General features: G+C 40.3%; 1 protein-coding gene across 1 annotated transcript in view; it reads right to left on the bottom strand.

Moving 5' to 3' along the window:
• The window catches only part of LOC149285885 (transforming growth factor-beta-induced protein ig-h3-like), a 31,845-nt gene that overhangs the window by 3,106 nt on the left and 10,326 nt on the right, over positions 1-18,413 (bottom strand). Inside the window, exons 3-14 of the mRNA XM_089494752.1 lie at positions 16,884-16,948; positions 16,000-16,157; positions 15,707-15,871; positions 15,040-15,186; positions 13,437-13,581; positions 11,930-12,142; positions 11,285-11,419; positions 6,676-6,821; positions 4,481-4,617; positions 3,599-3,729; positions 2,027-2,151; positions 1,481-1,583 (exon numbers count right to left, since the gene is read on the bottom strand). Coding sequence (XP_089350878.1) covers positions 1,481-1,583; positions 2,027-2,151; positions 3,599-3,729; positions 4,481-4,617; positions 6,676-6,821; positions 11,285-11,419; positions 11,930-12,142; positions 13,437-13,581; positions 15,040-15,186; positions 15,707-15,871; positions 16,000-16,157; positions 16,884-16,948 — 1,670 coding nt within the window. The remainder of the gene's footprint in view (positions 1-1,480; positions 1,584-2,026; positions 2,152-3,598; positions 3,730-4,480; positions 4,618-6,675; positions 6,822-11,284; positions 11,420-11,929; positions 12,143-13,436; positions 13,582-15,039; positions 15,187-15,706; positions 15,872-15,999; positions 16,158-16,883; positions 16,949-18,413) is intronic.

Here is an 18,413-nt window from a genome sequence, read left to right on the forward strand (position 1 = left end):
ACTGGACCAGTGAAATCTGCAGATCTGCAGAAATTAGTGAATTAAAGTGTTTAGGGGCAGAAATGGCACAGGCAGGCTGCTTCAGGGACAGAATGTGGCACAGACAGGCTGCTTCAGGGGCAGAGAGGGCACAGGCAGGCTGTTTTAGGGGCAGCATTATACAGGCAGGTTGTTTCAGGGGCAGAGGTGGCACAGGCTTGCTCCTTAGAGGCAGAGATGGTGGGGCAGAGATGCTTTAGGGGCAGAGGTGGCACAGACAGGCTGTTAAGGGGCAGAGGTGGCACAGGTAGGCTGTTAAGGGGAGAGAAATGACGGGATAGAGGTGGCACAGGCATGCTGTTTCAGGGGCCGGGTTGGCAAAGGCATGCTGGTTAGGGGCAGAGATGGTGGGGGCAGGTAGGCTGTTTCAGGGCCAGAGATGGCTGAGATGTTTGGGTACAAAGGTGGCACAGACAAGCTGTTTGGGACATGTTGCTTGTGTTTGGGACAGGGACCACCTGGTGTGGCATATACCTATACCTATACATCACACCAGGTGGTCCCTGTCCCAAACACAAAAAAATATATGGGGCTGGTGTCCAAATATTTCCAGGGCTGCTTTTTATTCCCAGTTCATTCCTGAGCACACAAAGGATATTAAACTGGTATTTATGTTATCAGACTTGACTGTTTATCCTTTTATTTCTGCAAACGTCCAAGAAGAACTGGCAACATTGCTACCGTATGTTTGTATAAAATATTGTACTTATGAAAAACCAGACTTGCCAGGGGGTGAGCAAGATTCCTCTACTCTTTACACATGTGTGCATAGCATTTATAGCCACTGTATTTGTAGGTTTTCATCGGTCTGTGCCAGCATTGAAATAAAGGCTGGAAATGTTCATGCAATTTTTTACTTTTTACCTATACATACCAGCCAACTGGTTAGCGCAAGGTATTGGGAACATTGGGACCATTTCACACAAATATCAAGTAACAACTTTCATTTATAATAACAGATTTTACTTTAATATATCTATATCTGGAAACACTCTGGAGCTGCCATGGAGTCTTTAGTCAAATGTGGTGCCTTTTATTTGGACAACCTAGATAAGAGCCACATACGTTTTTGGAATAAGAGATCTCTGAGATCCTAAAAGCTTATTTCTTTACGTTGGCCCAATAAATGTTATCACCTTTAACTAGATATATTTTTTTGGACTAATCTGCCTTGGGGGCTCTGGGTTTCCCAGCTGATTACCAAGCCTCTAGCAGTGGGCAGTATTCACCTATACTTATCACACCTCTTTTTTCAGCTAGCCAAGTCCATTCCATCTACCAACAGCTCATTCTGTTTGGTAAGTTTCCATGTATGAATATAGCTTTAATGTCCATTATATATTCTATCTCGAAATCTGGTGTTAAAATGTATAGGTGTAATGGTTTTAAATGTAGTGCTGTGCCCATCATCCATACAATCTCTAAAATACTCACAGCTTACCTGGTGTTTGTAGCATAGTGTTGATAGCATGAATTACACCATTTGTTGCCATAATGTCTCCTTGTGAAACTGGAACTTTGTTTACTTGCAGAGTGTGATTTTTCTGTAAAAATAAAAAAAAGAGAAGAGCAAACCATTGGTTACACTGTACTACTTACTCCTTTAGATAATAATCACAGAATCCAAACATACTGGATGTCTTCTTATGGGAAGCAAACATATATATTTTCACAAATTACTGCTAAACTGGAATGGCATTTCATGAACTGTTATCTTGTTTGCCTCGTAAATATCATAACTGTTACGTGACTAGACATTCTGTCCTACACAGTGATCCGATGCCCTAATTGTGAGCAGGGCCAGACTGGGAATTAAAACCAGGCATGGAAATAATTAAATATAGCCCCATATTTCATGGTGCCATTTTTTTAGAACACTGCACTTCAATATGAAGCAGACAGCTTGGTATATTACTGAACACTAGGGGAGCTAAATGCTACATTAGTAGGAAGCCCCCACACATACACACAAGTAAATTTTACTTACAGAACTTGCTTCCAGTTTTTCACCCTGTAATGATTTTAGTCTCACAAGTTGGCTAACACCTCCATTGACCAATATCTCATCAGCAATGTGATATTTTAAAAGATTGGATAGTTCCTTTGTATTACCTTCAAACAAAAATAAAATTGTATAGCATTTAGTATGTTAGTATTTCTTACATCCAATAATCTTTAAGCATTAAAATGATGTTTGAATGACACTGTTTTATGGCAACTTCCAGGCTTTTTGCCAGGGAATATAGAAGCACAATCTTTTAATAACTTAAATATTCATTGAAGTTTCCTTTTACAGTAAGATAAAAAAATCATAGATAATTCATAGTAAGTTTTTGTCTTTGATAATAACATTTTTACAGTTTTCTGCATTTACAGTAAATCTTCAGTTGTATTATTAGTATGAATATTAAGTTAATTAATTCACAACATTATTTTGTCTTCCTGGTTTTTTTTCCTGTGTCACTTTGAAGACATATGTTTAATTATCACAAAAAAATCTACTGTTATGTTCCATAAAGACACCTGAATGATTTAGTGAATGCCTTGTACAGGGGCATCCAACATGCGACCCGCCGGCCAAATGCGGTGGGCCACATTCAAAACGGCCGCACGACGGCTGCTTTTAACTTTGCGTCGGGGCCGCCCAGTGGCAGCAGTGCCCCTTTTAAGACGTGATGTTCAAGGGGGCGGGCTAACAGAAGAGTTCCTCCTGACAGGGAGAGGATCGTCACGTTGGAGGGCAGCAGGTAAAAAAATAAAAAAAAATGTAAGTATTAAAAAAAAAAATAGGGGTTATAGGAAAGTGTAGTCGGTGTGGCAGAGCCTGTCTTGGTGTCAGTGTGTCAGAGCCTGTCCTGATGTGTGTGTGTTTGGGGTGTCGGTGTGGCAGACCCTGTCCTGGTGTGTGTGTGTTTGGGGGTCAGTGAGGCAGAGCCTGTCCTTATGTGTGTGTTTGGGGGTCGGTGTGGCAGAGCTTGTCCTGGTGTGTGTGTGTGTATGGGATCGGTGTGGCAGAGCCTGTCCTGGTGTTTGGGGGTCAGTGTGAAAGAGCCTGTCCTGGTGTGTGTGTGTGTTTGGGTGTCTTAATCCGGCCCTGCCTCCAGTGTGCGTCAGCCATCTTAAATCCAGCTTGTACCCACAGTGTACTCCAGCCTTGTGCCGTTTTTAAACTTGTTTTAAATGGTTTGTGGACTGACTTTGTTTTACTGTTTAAGTAATTTAGTGTTGATAGAATGAAATATAAAAGTTGATCAAAAAAACTTTTCCACTGCTTTTTTCAGTATCGCCAAATTAACCCTGTATTAATATGCATTATAAAGCTAAAAGGCCATATTTTCTCTCAGGGAAAAATGAGTGTAGCCCACGCACACATACATCTCTGATGAAGTGGCCCACTGCAGAAAAAACTTGGACACCCCTGGCCTAGTTCCTAGTGGTGTTTGTAAAGTAGTGCTGCTTAATGATTTCTTGAGAATTGGTGTTTCAGACTAAAACATGCTGAAAGCTCCCACCCATCTCCATAGAGAGTAGACAATGTTAAACAATGAACCATGCATACCTAAAAGCTTATTTAGTTCTCCTCGTGGAAGAGCTCGGAAGGCTTCATCTGTGGGAGCGAAGACAGTGAATGCTCCTTCTCTGTTTAATGTCTCTGTAAGCCCAGCAGATTGGATTGCAGCCACCAACATGCTGCATAAACAAGATGTTTGGTCAATAACAACTGTTATTTTTAGAGCAGGAGAACCTCATCTTGACAATGTTCTAACACAGACATTTGACATATTGAAAGTCAATAAATGTGGACACATTTTGACCATTACTATATTTATATGAAATTACCTCCCACTTCCTGTATGTGTTTTTTAATTATATCTTTTTTTGTTTGTTAAGAGTCTATAAGTAGTTGATAGGTCATGTTTAAAAATCCATTATATCATGTGATGTGATCCACAGTTAGAAAAAAACAAGGCCCTATCTCAGCTTGAAAAAAACAGTGTATACATTTTGGGGAACAGCAAGTAAAGAAGGGGTTAACAAGTATACTCTGTGCTGAAATGTACATGCTTTTTAAAGAATAAAATCTAAAATGTAAAAAGAAAGAAAGGCACCTTTCAGCTTTAGCTCTGGTGACTTCAAGAATTATTTAGTAAAAAAACAAACATTTTTAAGCAATTTTCTGTTGCTGATTTTGGTCGGTAGTAACAAAATATAAGATGTAAGGATGTAACAGACTTTTGCAATGGAACTTCTGTAATGATGTTAATGCCAACATTAGGAAGGATATTTTATTTTTCAGTTTTACGTTGAGCAGGGAACTGCTAACTAATAAACTGCGTTGTATACCTATACATATAATACATTATTAAAAGTTGGGGGATTTTACACCATATTTGTGATCAAGTAGACAAAATGCATACAGAAAAGTATTTTTTAATATTACCTGAACTGATTGTCAGCTTTTAAGACATCCATTACATTTCCTGTAGGTGGGGTCAATAACTTGTCCACAACGAACAATGTACCATATCTTCCTTTTTTGTCATGTGCATCAATACAGCTATTTTCAATGCAAAGTGCCTGAAATTAAATAAATTGGTCATCTTTTTTGCATATATTTTTTAAACTAAAGTCAGTAACAGTTTCTCTTTGATAAGAAATATTAGGGGTGGTTTATGAAGCCAATGACAGATAAAATGACTCAAAATGAATCACCAGCATTTGTTCACATTACTGTAATATCTCTACTTTGGATGTTGTGATTCATTCTCTGTGCATACCTCCCAACATTTCAAAATGTGGAAGAGGGACACTTTTTTTTTTTTTAATCGCTCTTGCAGAACTCACCAATACAAGCAAATGCACTTTACAATGTTGCACTTGCATACCTGGGAAAGACCTCCATTTAAAGTGAAAATGGGCGGGGAGCAGGGCGTGTCAGGACCCCGCTCCCACGACCCAGAGGATTCGGCCCTGGACCTGGAGAAGCGGTGCTTCACTCAGCAATAGTTCCCAGCTGTGCGGGCTTGCATTGCCACAACACACTTCATTTTTGTCAGTGCAGGCATGCGTATGAAAAATAACCAACACAATGAATTGAATTCCCATTAGGCTCAGCTAGACATACTACTTCCATGAAGCTGGTTGAGAATCATGGGAAGTGAAGTTAACAGTAGATAAAGCTGCAGATGTTAGCAGTGTACTACAATTCCCATGATGCTCAGCCAGCCAGGTGCCCACTATGACTAGGCATTGTGGGAGTTGTAATTCACAACTAACACATGTCACATCATCTGCTGTTAACTACAGTTCCCATGAGGCTCAGCTAGACATACTGCTTCCATGATGCTGGCTGAGCGTTATGGGTAGTGCAGTCAACAGTAAATGCTGTGAACTAAAATTCCCATGATTCTCATGTGTCCACCATAATGCTCACTGACCATCATTGGAAGAGTAGTTCGCAGTAGGAGAGATTTTTTTTTTTTTTTTAATATTAAAAAAGTTAATGTTAGCTTTCCTCCCAGGAACCTTGCACACACCTGTCCCTTGCACACACCTGTCCTTACACACACCTGCCCATAAACACACACATACTGTATACACATACACATGACTGCCCTTACACACACACATAAACATACATATCCACATACACACACCTGCATTTACACACATATCCACATACACTGCCCTTACACGTGACTGCCCATACACATGCCAATACACACACATACTTTCATTAAACACACACGCCTTTACACACACATACACTGCCCTTACACATACCTGCCTTTACACACACATATAGAAATACGCTGCCCCTACACGCCAGCTTACAAATACCTACACTGCCATTACACCCCTTTTCTCACCATCTCTTACCCCATCCTCCATCCAGTTGTGGGAGCGCGAGGTCTGTCACTTTAGACCTCTGCTTTAGGGCTTTCTTATGAATATGCGCAGGCTATTGATCTATTGATGCAGGGTACGACGGCATATCCCGGTGCTCGGCATCACTTGCCGGCGCATATCGATTAGGGAGCAGTAAAGCAAAGTCTGAAGTGACAGACCTCGCACTCCCCAATGTTGTGCCGACTAGCGGGAGATTGTGGTCTCCCAAATAGTCCTGCAGGCTGCAGCTGCTGATCGGGCGGCTGTGAACCCCCTTGTAGCTGCACCCGAGGTGAGTGCCTCTCTCGCCTCGCCCTTCCTCCACCCCTGCAAAGCGGGACAGAGGTAGGGATAGGCAGTACCAAAATTGGGACTGCTCTGTGCGCGTGGGGGTGTTTTAAAGGCAATATAGATATACAGGAGTGTGATTTCCTTTATAGTAGTACTATACATTTTTCATCTTGCTATAACGTACAGCATAGCGGTTTGATCACATTACAAACTATGTAAAACAGCTGAGGATATCACCATTTGTCACATTGATAAGAATGACAAACACATTTGTTTACTTATTTACTAGTTTTACTTATTTGTGACTTGAAAAGTCAAATTTTAAGTGTGGCTCTATCATTAAAAATATTTTTACATTTTCTGTGTGAATAAACACAATGCTGAAGATATAATAAAAAAAAAATCTAGGATGAACAAATACTTGTGAATTTATCAAAAAGTAAACTAGGAACTTACATTTCGGTATACAAATACTCTAAGTTTTTTTCCACCAACTGTCTGTAGGACTTGTCCATGATAAAGGTACTTGGAGGAAAGCTGATCTTTTATAATATGATTCTGTAGTAAGTTTGACAAGCCTCTGTCAATTCTGGGTGTTCCATCTAATAAATTATATAAACAAACAAATTAAATAATGTTTGAAACATATAACATTGAATGTATGAAAGATCCCATATTGCATAAGATTACAAATGACATTCATCAAACAGAAGTTCCAGAGGGTCTAAGTAAGAGGTGTGAAGAAATGGAGATTTACAGAACATACTGTCATATCAAGTTTAGCGGAAAGGGATGGGTTATGATATTTCCGCTAAACTTATTTACTTACTTATGCATTTGGTAAATTGTGAAGTATTTTGATTTTGGCTTTTTTTTTTCAAAAGTGGGGTTTGTTTTGCAATAAAAATCATTTTGCAAATGTGATCCTGCACCCACACAGGGTACCAAACAGCACGGTCCTCTAGGGTATTAACGATTTATTTGTAGTCCACGTATGAAGTTATTTACAGGATTACATAGAACACAAATTCCCTACAAACAAAAGCCTAGCTCGTCTGAGCGCTTACTAACATATAACTCCCTCACTACTAAGGGTCTAAACTAAAACAAAACATAATCCCACCAACCTCTTTGATGGTCTCTTTTGTGCATAGCAAGCTCTGCTGCTTCCAAACAAACTCTCTCTCCCCCTCTGTCCAACAGGTCAGGGTATATTGCAGTCAGTGCAGCTAATTACCTGCAGCTGACCAGTGCATTGGAGTCAGCTTAAACTCCCGGCCTGGAACCCGTGTCAATCCAGGTGCATGTAAACTGCGGGGTGGAGCACCAGCCTGCCCTATATGTCGTATAAAACCCTGCAAAATCGAGGGGGAATGTATACCCCTTCCACGACAACACCCCGCACCTTGTTACATATCCTCCCCCCCAGCTCAGACCCATCGGGGCGAGCGGCCTTGGACCACAAACAGTGAACTCGGGAGAGGCCATCCACATTACCCTGGGCAGTACCAGCCCTGTGAACCATAGTAAACTGGAATGGCTGGAGACTAAGGAACCACCTGGTAACCCTGGCATTCTTTTCCTTGTTCTGCCTCATCCAGGTTAAAGGTGCATGGTCAGTAATCAGTGTAAACCTTCGACCCAACAGATAATACCTTAAGGACTCTAGTGCCCATTTAATAGCCAGGCATTCTTTCTCAACCACCGAGTACCTCTGTTCATGAGGATTTAACTTCCGACTTAGATACATGACTGGATGTTCCTCTCCATCATGTGCTTGAGAAAGAACCGCGCCCAGGCCAAGATCCGACGCATCGGTCTGTACAATGAATTGCTTAGAAAAATCTGGAGCTACCAATACGGGGTCAGAACACAAGGCCTCTTTCAAGACCTGAAAGGCATGTTCTGCTTCTGGGGTCCACTTAACCATAACCGGGCCTTTAGCTTTTGTGAGCTCAGTCAACGGGGCAGTAATGGTGGCAAAGTCAGGGATGAACCTGCGATAATAGCCGGTTAAGCCCAAGAATGCCCTTACTTGTTTCTTTGTTACAGGACGTGGCCAATTGGAGATGGCTGCTACCTTGCTCTGTTGTGGTTTAAGGAGCCCCCGCCCTATTGTATAACCCAGATATTTAGCCTCTTCTAAGCCTAAAGAGCACTTAGCGGGGTTGGCAGTCAAACCGGCAGCCCGTATACTATCCACTACCGCCTGAGCCTTCATCAGATGTGTTTCCCAGTCCGCACTGTGAATCACTACATCGTCCAGATAGGCAGCTGCATACTCTCTATGGGGCCTAAGTATCCTATCCATCATACGCTGGAAGGTGGCTGGGGCACCATGCAAACCGAACGGTAACACATTGTATTGGAACAGCCCCTCAGGGGTAGAAAAAGCGGTCTTTTCCTTTGCTCTCTCTGTTAAGGGAACCTGCCAATATCCTTTGGTCAAGTCCAATGTACTCAGATACCTGGCTTTACCCAACCTCTCTATGAGCTCATCCACCCGAGGCATAGGATAGGCATCAAACTTGGAGATATTGTTTAATTTACGGAAGTCATTACAGAAGCGTATCTCTCCATTTGGTTTCGGCACCAACACAATCGGGTTACTCCACTCGCTTTGTGACACTTCAATCACCCCTAGTTTTAGCATCTTTTTTACCTCGGCACTAACCGCTTCACGTCTAGCCTCGGGTATTCTGTATGGCTTCAGATTGATTTTCTTTCCGGGTTCGGTGATAATATCATGTTTTATTATGTGTGTTTTTCCTGGTACTGGGGAAAACACATCTCTATTTTTTAACACAAACTCCCTGACTTCCTGTTTCTGATGAGAAGCAAGAGTGTCAGCAATGTACACCTCAGGTTCTTTCCCACAAGCATGAGTGGGTTGCCCTTTGGTCATGGTGAAGACCTCTCGCTCTACCCATGGCTTCAATAAATTCACATGGTAGATCTGTTCTGCCTTCCTCCTACCCGGCTGTCTTACTTTATAATTAACCTCACTGACACGCTCAATAATTTCATATGGCCCTTGCCAGCTGGCTAGGAACTTGCTTTCAACTGTAGGGATAAGAAGCAATACCCGGTCCCCCGGTTTGAAGATCCGAAGCCTTGCATTCCTGTTATAACTGACTTGTTGGGCCCTCTGGGCTTTTTCCATATTCTCCTTCACTATGGGCATTATAGCTTCCATACGCTCCTGCATTTGAGCTACATGTTCTATAACACTACGGTGAGGGGTATGCTCTTGTTCCCATGTTTCCTTGGCAACATCCAAAATACCTCTGGGGTGCCTGCCATATAATAATTCGAAGGGTGAAAACCCAGTGGAAGCTTGTGGGACTTCTCTAATAGAAAACATAAGATAGGGTAAGAGATAATCCCAGTTCTTACCGTCTTTGTCTACCACTTTGCGTAGCATGGCCTTTAATGTTTTATTAAACCTCTCTACCAGTCCGTCTGTTTGAGGATGGTATACTGAGGTTTTTAGCTGTTTAATTTTGAGCAGCTTACATAGCTCGGTCATAATCCTGGACATAAAAGGAGTTCCCTGGTCTGTGAGAACCTCTTTTGGTATACCCGTCCTGCTGAACATCATCATTAACTCCCTTGCAATACTCTTAGAGGAGGCATTCCGTAGGGGAACTGCCTCAGGATAACGCGTGGCATAATCAACAACAACTAAAATGTATTGATGTCCCCTAGCTGACTTAAGCAGAGGCCCTATCAGGTCCATTGCAATTCGTTCGAAAGGGACCTCGATAACAGGAAGGGGTACCAGTGGGCTGCGGAAACCTTTGTGCGGTGCCTTTAATTGACATTCAGGGCATGATTTGCAATACCTCTCTATTGCAGCGTATATACCTGGCCAATAAAACCGGGTCAGAACTCTCTCTCTGGTCTTCTCAAATCCCAGGTGCCCACCTAGCACATGGCCATGGGCCAGCTTTAACACCGTGTGTCTGTACGATTGTGGGACCAGCAACTGTTCCATCTCCTCCTCCCCTTTCTTCTCTACCCGCATTCTCCACCATATTGTGATCCTGCACCCACACAGGGTACCAAACAGCACGGTCCTCTAGGGTATTAACGCCACATCTCAGTTAGGTAATCACCCACGATTTATTTGTAGTCCACGTATGAAGTTATTTACAGGATTACATAGAACACAAATTCCCTACAAACAAAAGCCTAGCTCGTCTGAGCGCTTACTAACATATAACTCCCTCACTACTAAGGGTCTAAACTAAAACAAAACATAATCCCACCAACCTCTTTGATGGTCTCTTTTGTGCATAGCAAGCTCTGCTGCTTCCAAACAAACTCTCTCTCCCCCTCTGTCCAACAGGTCAGGGTATATTGCAGTCAGTGCAGCTAATTACCTGCAGCTGACCAGTGCATTGGAGTCAGCTTAAACTCCCGGCCTGGAACCCGTGTCAATCCAGGTGCATGTAAACTGCGGGGTGGAGCACCAGCCTGCCCTATATGTCGTATAAAACCCTGCAAAATCGAGGGGGAATGTATACCCCTTCCACGACAACACCCCGCACCTTGTTACACAAAATATGTTTACATGACTGATCATTTAAAAAAATGGTCAAACAGCTAAAGTAACATGCTCTATAAACAGTTCTCCAGGCATCAGATTTATAAATCATTAAGATGCTATTATTAATATACTTCAATATGATTATTGATTATAGATATATTTTATAATTACACTATCATTCAAATATTTGGGGTCACTTTTTTCATGGAAAACAAGGAAATTTGTAGCTGTTCTAACACAATTGCAAAAGGGTTTTCAAATTATTAATTTGTCTTTTAAACTTAAACTTGGAGTAATGGTTACTGATAAAGGGCTTCTGTATACCCATGTAGATATTTCATTAAAAATCAACAGTCATTTCTTCTTGCAGTCTTAGCCATTGGCTTTATAATTATTAACGCTACCCAGACACGCAGTATATGATCAAAATACTTTTCTACTGGAACTATAAAAAGCAACAATACATTGGCATTTATATGGATATATATCTTAAAATCCTATGAAGAGACAAACCTTTAAACACATTGTTGTGTGGAGCAATGACAGTCACCCTTTCATTTACAAGATGAGAGTCTAGACCAGCTTGTCTGAAGAGGTCAATGGCAACAGAAACATCGGAATCTTTTCCTAGTTCAGTTAAGGTTTTTGCTGAAAAATGAAATACCCAAAAGAGATGCAACTAGATTACGGCAATCAGAAAGTCAGACAAAGTCACATAAACCAAGCAGAATAAACAGTGTATATTTTTTCTTTACTATCTTTGTTCATTAGTATCTCTAGCTCATAGAGTATTTTTTCACCATAGTTGTAAAAGAGATCTGTAGCATAATGAAGTAGTGTTTTGATCCCTCACCACCTCCATTTAACATTTGTCTTGGCAGGGGAGAGAGAGGAGGCCATCATCCATCATAGTCTAGTTTACCAGTGGAATTTTCCTGCTGATGTCTAATCATGTTGAGGTCTGCACTCCCTTGGTTGCAATGGACAAAGACTATTTGTGGCAGCATGAGTCGTCAAACATAATTCCAAGTGGGAGGGAAAAAATAGCTTTGACAATTTAACTAGGATTCTATTTGTGAATCACACTGTTTCAAGTGACCCAAGTTGTTGGGGTGTTTTAATACAAGTAAGAAATATTTTGTTTTAAACCAGTTATACCTGCATCTGGTATTAATAATTCATCAATGAAGTGAACAACACCATTAGTGGCCAATATATCCTTCTTGGAAATAATTGCTTTTCCATTGAGTGTAAGTTCTTCCCCGAGGCACCCAACTTCTAGAGAAGAGCCCTCCAAAGTCTCCATGGAAGATCCAGCAATGATTGCTTCAGAACACTGAGCAGAACGTAAAATGTGGTGGTGTAGGAGATCTAAATAGAGAAAACAACTATATTTAAAATTCTTCCTTAAAATGTTCAGTTAGACAACACTTTTATTGAACAGTACATCTTTTTCTGAAAATGTATTAAGTAAGTAGTAGGGAACTACTACTTATTTAATTTTAACTGCGAAGGGCTTGGATATTCTATAGTAATAAAGAAAGATTATTTGTTAAATAAAGCAGATTAGCTCGAACACAAACAGTGCCTAAAGATTGGGATGCATTCTATTCGGTTCATTAATTACCGTATTGGCTCGAATATAGGCTGCACTTTTTTCCTATCTCGGGGGGGTAGAGTGGCAGCATATCTCGGGGGGGGTAGAGTAGCAGCATATCTCGGGGGGGGTAGAGTGGCAGCATATCTCGGGGGGGTAGAGTGGCAGCATATCTCGGGGGGGATAGAGTGGCAGCATATCTCGGGGGGGTACATCTTCGTGGCAGCATATCTTGGGGGGCAGAAACTTTTTTCATTAAAAAAGCACCTAACTTTTAGGGTGCGGCCTATATTCGGGTGCGGCCTATATCCGAGCCAATACGGTACATGGTATGGGAGATGAAAATTCATCCTTAATGTTTATTCATCCTAACCCTGAGCAGACCTCCTGTAGATAACCAACACATAATATTGCAATCTTTTTAGATCAAATGCCTTAGGTGATGTTTGTGTAGATGTTTCCCTCTTTTACTTACTTCTCCATCCATCTACATGTGGGAGTAAGCTAGAAATTGAAATGGGCTCAGGAAAATGGCTGGACACGATCCCATAGTTTTGGGAAAAGCAGAACTTGCATATGGTCATATAGCGTGACGGAATCCCCAAGGGGGGCCTTTGCAGTTAAAACAGCTTTCCACAAAAGAGTGTTTATGTGGGATTTTTTGTCCATTCATCCAGTAGAGCTTTTGTGGGGCCTTCTTGTTGGACAAGAAGGCCTGACTCGCAATCTCCTTTTTTAGTTCATCCCAAAGTTGTTTGATTGATTTCGGGTTGAGCTCAGGGCTCTGTGCCGGCCAGTCAAATTCTTCCACACCAAACTCATCCAATCATGTCTTTATGGACCATGCTTTTTGCACAGGTACACAGTCATGTGTTGTGCAAAGTGTATTTAGAATGTCCCTATTGATAAAATGGTCAGGTGACCCAATAATTTTGTCCATATTGTGTGTGTGTATATATCCGATATATATATATATATATGTGTGTATATAATATCCAATATATATATATATATATATATATAATCTTTGTATTTAACGCACTCTGGTCCATATTAAGAACATGTTACCTTTCAGTGCTTCTGGGTCACCCAGGATACGGGTTAAGGTTTCTTCAGGGATTTTCTTAAATGCTTCATCAGTAGGAGCCAGAAGTGTGTATTGCTTGTCCTCAGTCTCTAGGAGTGTATTTAGTCCTGAAGCAGCCAAGGCAGCCTGAAAATGAAGCCATTTAAATAAAGCTTATTGAAATCATTGTGCATGCTTTTCATGGATGGGTGAAATTACTTGTAATGCAGACTGGCTTTAAGGCAGTGGTTCTCAACTCATGGGTCGCGACCCTGTCTTCAGTGGGTCACGGAGGGTCCCGTGGCTGGACTGGAGGCATACCGGGAAAATTTCACTTTACTGGGGCTGCCACATACTAGCAGCAATCCACGAGCCGCAGGCTGTCAGGAGCGCAGCCGCAACAATCAGGGCAGGCAGCCTCTGGTCCGGCATGCACTTTAGTATTACTCCCTGATCGCAAAGCAAGTTGCTTGATTGCTTTGCGGTCGCTGTCTGCTCCTAGTGGGAGCTGAATAAAGTTTTTCTCTGATTGCTCCTCCCCTCTTCCTGCTGCAGCCCGTGGACAGCGTTTCCACTCCCTTATCTTTTCTGAGGTAAGCATATATTTTTTTAGTGTACTAATTATATATATATATATATAATCTGCTCTGCTGTCCCTATTGCCTCTGTCCCCCACTAGGACACAGCCCCTGTTACCCCACCAAATCTCCTATTACCCACACTACAGCCCCAGTTACCCCCACCACAGCCCCTATCCACCATCACAGTCTCTGCCCCCCAATAAAGTCCCTGTCCCCTGTCGTTATCGAGGCATTTCAGCGACACCATTGAAGTTTAGGAGGCGATTGTGGATCACCTCCTAAACTTTTTTAAAACAGGCGTCTGCTGCCATATAGTGTATGGCGGATGTTAACGCCCATGCGAAGGGGCCCCATTTGCACAGGTCTAATTTCTACCACTTCCTATTTGGCAGATCTATGGTGGCCCTACACACTGGACCAGCCTAAATCATGTCACAAGGCCCTCATTTACAGCAGCTGGCACATAGACCAGTACTAATAGCTACGGTTATGCCTGTCAATTAAAAACACCTACTACATCTTAGATTTAGGAGGTCAAATCCAAAAGTAGAGTGGAGTGGACGTTTGAAATATAAGTATTGCTTATTGCACAATTATTTTGCCTCACAAATTTAGCTTGGCTTTAGTGGGTTTTCCTTACAGGAAAAAAGTCATAATTTATTCTTTTTATTAAGATACCTGACACAATTCTAATGAATAACATGTGTTCTTGAACAACATTTCACTCTAAATGTTCTCATAAAGATTCCTTCCACAGATAAGGCCATTGCTGTGCTGCTGTGCTGCTGACATTTGTGGATATAGACTGGGATTACGGTTATAGAAAACTACAAACTGTTGCTGGCTCAATAATGTTAGCCCTCTCAGGCAGCGTAAAATAATCAGCTTCATATTTATAATAAAAAAGTAATAAAGATTCCACGCAATGGTCGTGATAAACATGTTTTTTCCTTGGCAAAACAACTATTGTGAAATGCCTCACAGATATACAAGTTAAGGTTGAAATCTATTAAGATAATCTTACCTTTAGAGTTTCTAAGTTATCCTCCGTTTCCACAACTTCGGCTATGTTGTTTGTTACTGCAGTGATTACTTTGTCAATAACATGGACTACACCATTAGTAGCATGATGATCAGCCTTTATCAGTCTTGCACAGTTTACTGTAACAATCTAAATAAAAACATGCTTGTATTAATGGTGACTGAACATAGGCACATGCAGATTTACCTGAACATATTTTTATATATTAAGTAAATAATGGTTAATAATAGTTCAAGAAAAAGTGGTGCAGCGCTCTGCTCATAAAGTATTATAAAAGTAGAGCCACATAAGCACTCGAAATTTAAAAAGCCCCATTTTAGCATAATATATATCATATAATGTGTGTATATGCACCTCTGTCCTGTACATCTGAAGTTACCTTTGTTTCTAAAAGCTGGCCCAATAAAAAGGCATTACAAACTTGATTGTTCTATCCTATCTGGGACCAATATGACAATATGTGTCTATAGTGGTAGGAGTTGGTTTGATATTTGAGTATCAAAACAGAGACTTTAAGCCAATAATATGATAATGAGAGCAAATCTATACATAATACCATGGTGATGTAATGCAGGCTTGGAATGATCTCACCTTTACACCAGACAGATATTCTATGTGTAAAGCCCAAACATACTAAGTAATCACTTACCCCATTGGGATAGTGGTGCACATGAATGTCCAGGTTTTGGTACATTGAAGGTATAGTTATTCCATGTCTTAGTTCATCTGTAAGGAGACGTCTGTCCACCATATGATAGCGCAGAGCATTCAGAAGCTCAATGTTAACGTTGCTCACTAAAGCATCTAATATTTCCTGTAAAACATCATGTGGTGAGTTATGCTCATTAAAACAGATGCGCTCCTAAGCGTTTGAAGTGTTTATTCTACATTATTGGAAACAGTGATTATACCATGTACTTTACAGCATTCTGGTATACTTACAGCTGGCAGAGCAGCCCATGCTTCGTTGCTTGGTGCAAAGATGGTGAAACTTCCAGGACCTTCTATTTCTGGTCGTAGATTGGCTCTGTCTGAGTATAATTGTGTAGTAGCTGCTCCAACAATACCCAGTGTTTCATATATATTTGATAGAGGCAGGGCTAATAAAGAGAGTATAATAAAAATTTCTGCTTGCTTGCACAATGGAACCTTTCGTAGATACTATTTATAGTAAATATTAAATTTACTAAATATTTAGTTAAGAAATAAAGTAACCCACAAACTAATCAAATATGCTATTTGTTCTAAAACATGAATTTTGTTTTCTAAACAATTCCAAATATTTTATGCTTATTTAAAGCAAATGGTATATTTAAAGAACATAAATCTTATAATAAATAAACATTACATCAAGGACATGTCAAATATGTGTTATACATAACATATCTAACAAGTTAAAAAATAAGCATAGATGAACTTCAGGACAAATGGAAAAAGTACATTTTAGAGAAAGAGAAAAACCTACAGACCTCCAGAGTAGCCACAGGGCCCAAATTTGTTCAGGTTTCTAAAAGAACAATTCTGGTGCAACACAAGTTGTGTTATCACATTGCCATCAGTGGAAGGTTCCTATTTTATTAGATAGCTCTTCTGGTTGCTATGTAATAGTCTGTTCAGTAGGAACATTCTTCTGGTGGCTACATCATCCCGCTACCTTTTTTAAACATTTGTATTTGAGTTTGGATGGTTTGGCAAACTACTTTTTGGGCCTTTCAATGGAAGATTTTGTGGTTTAATGTACACGTAAGCCCTAAACTGTAAACCTTCTGGCACACATAAGAAATTCATTTAAAATAAAACCATAAAATGAAAAAAAATGACTTTACCAGCTGGGCATCCCTTTTCTCCTGGAACTTTTTCATATCCTGGGCAACATTCATAGCTGATTATTCTACAAAAGCACAAAATAGATTGTAAGTTAAAGTAATAGCAACATTTTTACTTATGGGGTAACATAGTTCAAAGCTTTTTTAAATAAGTTGCAGGAATTGTATCCTATTTTTTTTTAATCTACTTTAATTGTACATACAGTGTATACAAAGAAAATGTTACTACCAATGCTTAAAATGTGGACTTTATTATATGTAGTTTTATCCTATGAAATCGATATCTAAAACACTTATTTAACTATTATTTCTCTATACATTCTATACATTATTAAGGTCAAACACTAGCATATTTCTCCAGTGGGAAGGGCTGATCTGGCCCTCAACTTTACCAAGTCCTGTCAAGGTAATACAGCTAATTTCAGAGCATGCTGAATATATGTACATGAGTGTTCTTGTTTAGTAGGAAAAGAAAGAAAAAAACTCACCATCTTTAATTGTTAGCATGTACATTTTAAACCGCTTCTTCTTTCAAATGTTTATATAATACATGCTATTGCAAACCAAGCTTTTTAGTGATAGCTCACTGCATTATGACAACTCAAACTGAATTCTGTTACAGTCACCTTAGTTAACCAGGCTGTTTATGTAAACAAATTTCCGAATTGTGAATACAGTTTATGCTTTTTGATATGTCTGGAACAGGGCCAGACTGGGAAAGAAAAGTGGCTGCAATGTGTAGAGTACCTGGCTCAACATTAACACACCAGATCTGCCATGTGCATAGCAGCAAAGGAAACAAAGAGCATTTGCCCAGGTTAACCAGGTGGCCAGTTCTGGTCTGGTTTGGGAAACAAATCATAACATTATGCACTGGGTGTTATGCATGAAGAGCAATTCTGGTGCAAAGATGAAATAATAAGCAAGCATATTGTTCTATGTATTAAATTACATGTAGGTTGTACAATATTAATTATAATTCTGAATTAAGGGTGTGATGTAGGTCCCTTCAAGAGGAAGCCATGTTTTAGAGGCCCCAAAGATTTATTCTTGCACAAGTTGGCCACTTAAACCTGGCATTAATGGCACCGACTGTTAATGACTTTGGTATGTAGAAGATTAGTAGGTTGCCACCACCACTTGCTTATTTTTATGAAAAATTGTTAAGGAAATACCAAATTAACACATGAGGAAGAGCATTGGAACACTTAAATCCAGAGCATAAAAGCATAGTTTGTCCCCTACATTAGGTGTTACACTGCTATTTGAATTATGTTATGATCTTGCCTTAAGAAACATTGGGGTGCTGGGACTTGGATTTCTGTATCTTGTGATCTGCCCTTCTTTTGGACCATTTAATAAAAGGAAAAGAGACATGATGGCACTTTTTTAGACTATAACATTACATTAGCCAGCTGGCGTGCATGTGTATACATTAAAAGTTGTGTTAAAGAAAGAGGATGTTAAGATTACAGAGGAAAAATACAAAGAATGCCACTTTGAGTAAAAACAGAATACACTCTGTATGTT

The sequence above is a fragment of the Sceloporus occidentalis genome, unplaced genomic scaffold (genome assembly GCF_023333645.1).
Source record: "Sceloporus occidentalis isolate IW3139 unplaced genomic scaffold, rSceOcc1.0.p SCAF_75, whole genome shotgun sequence".
NCBI classification, from domain to species: domain Eukaryota; kingdom Metazoa; phylum Chordata; class Lepidosauria; order Squamata; family Phrynosomatidae; genus Sceloporus; species Sceloporus occidentalis.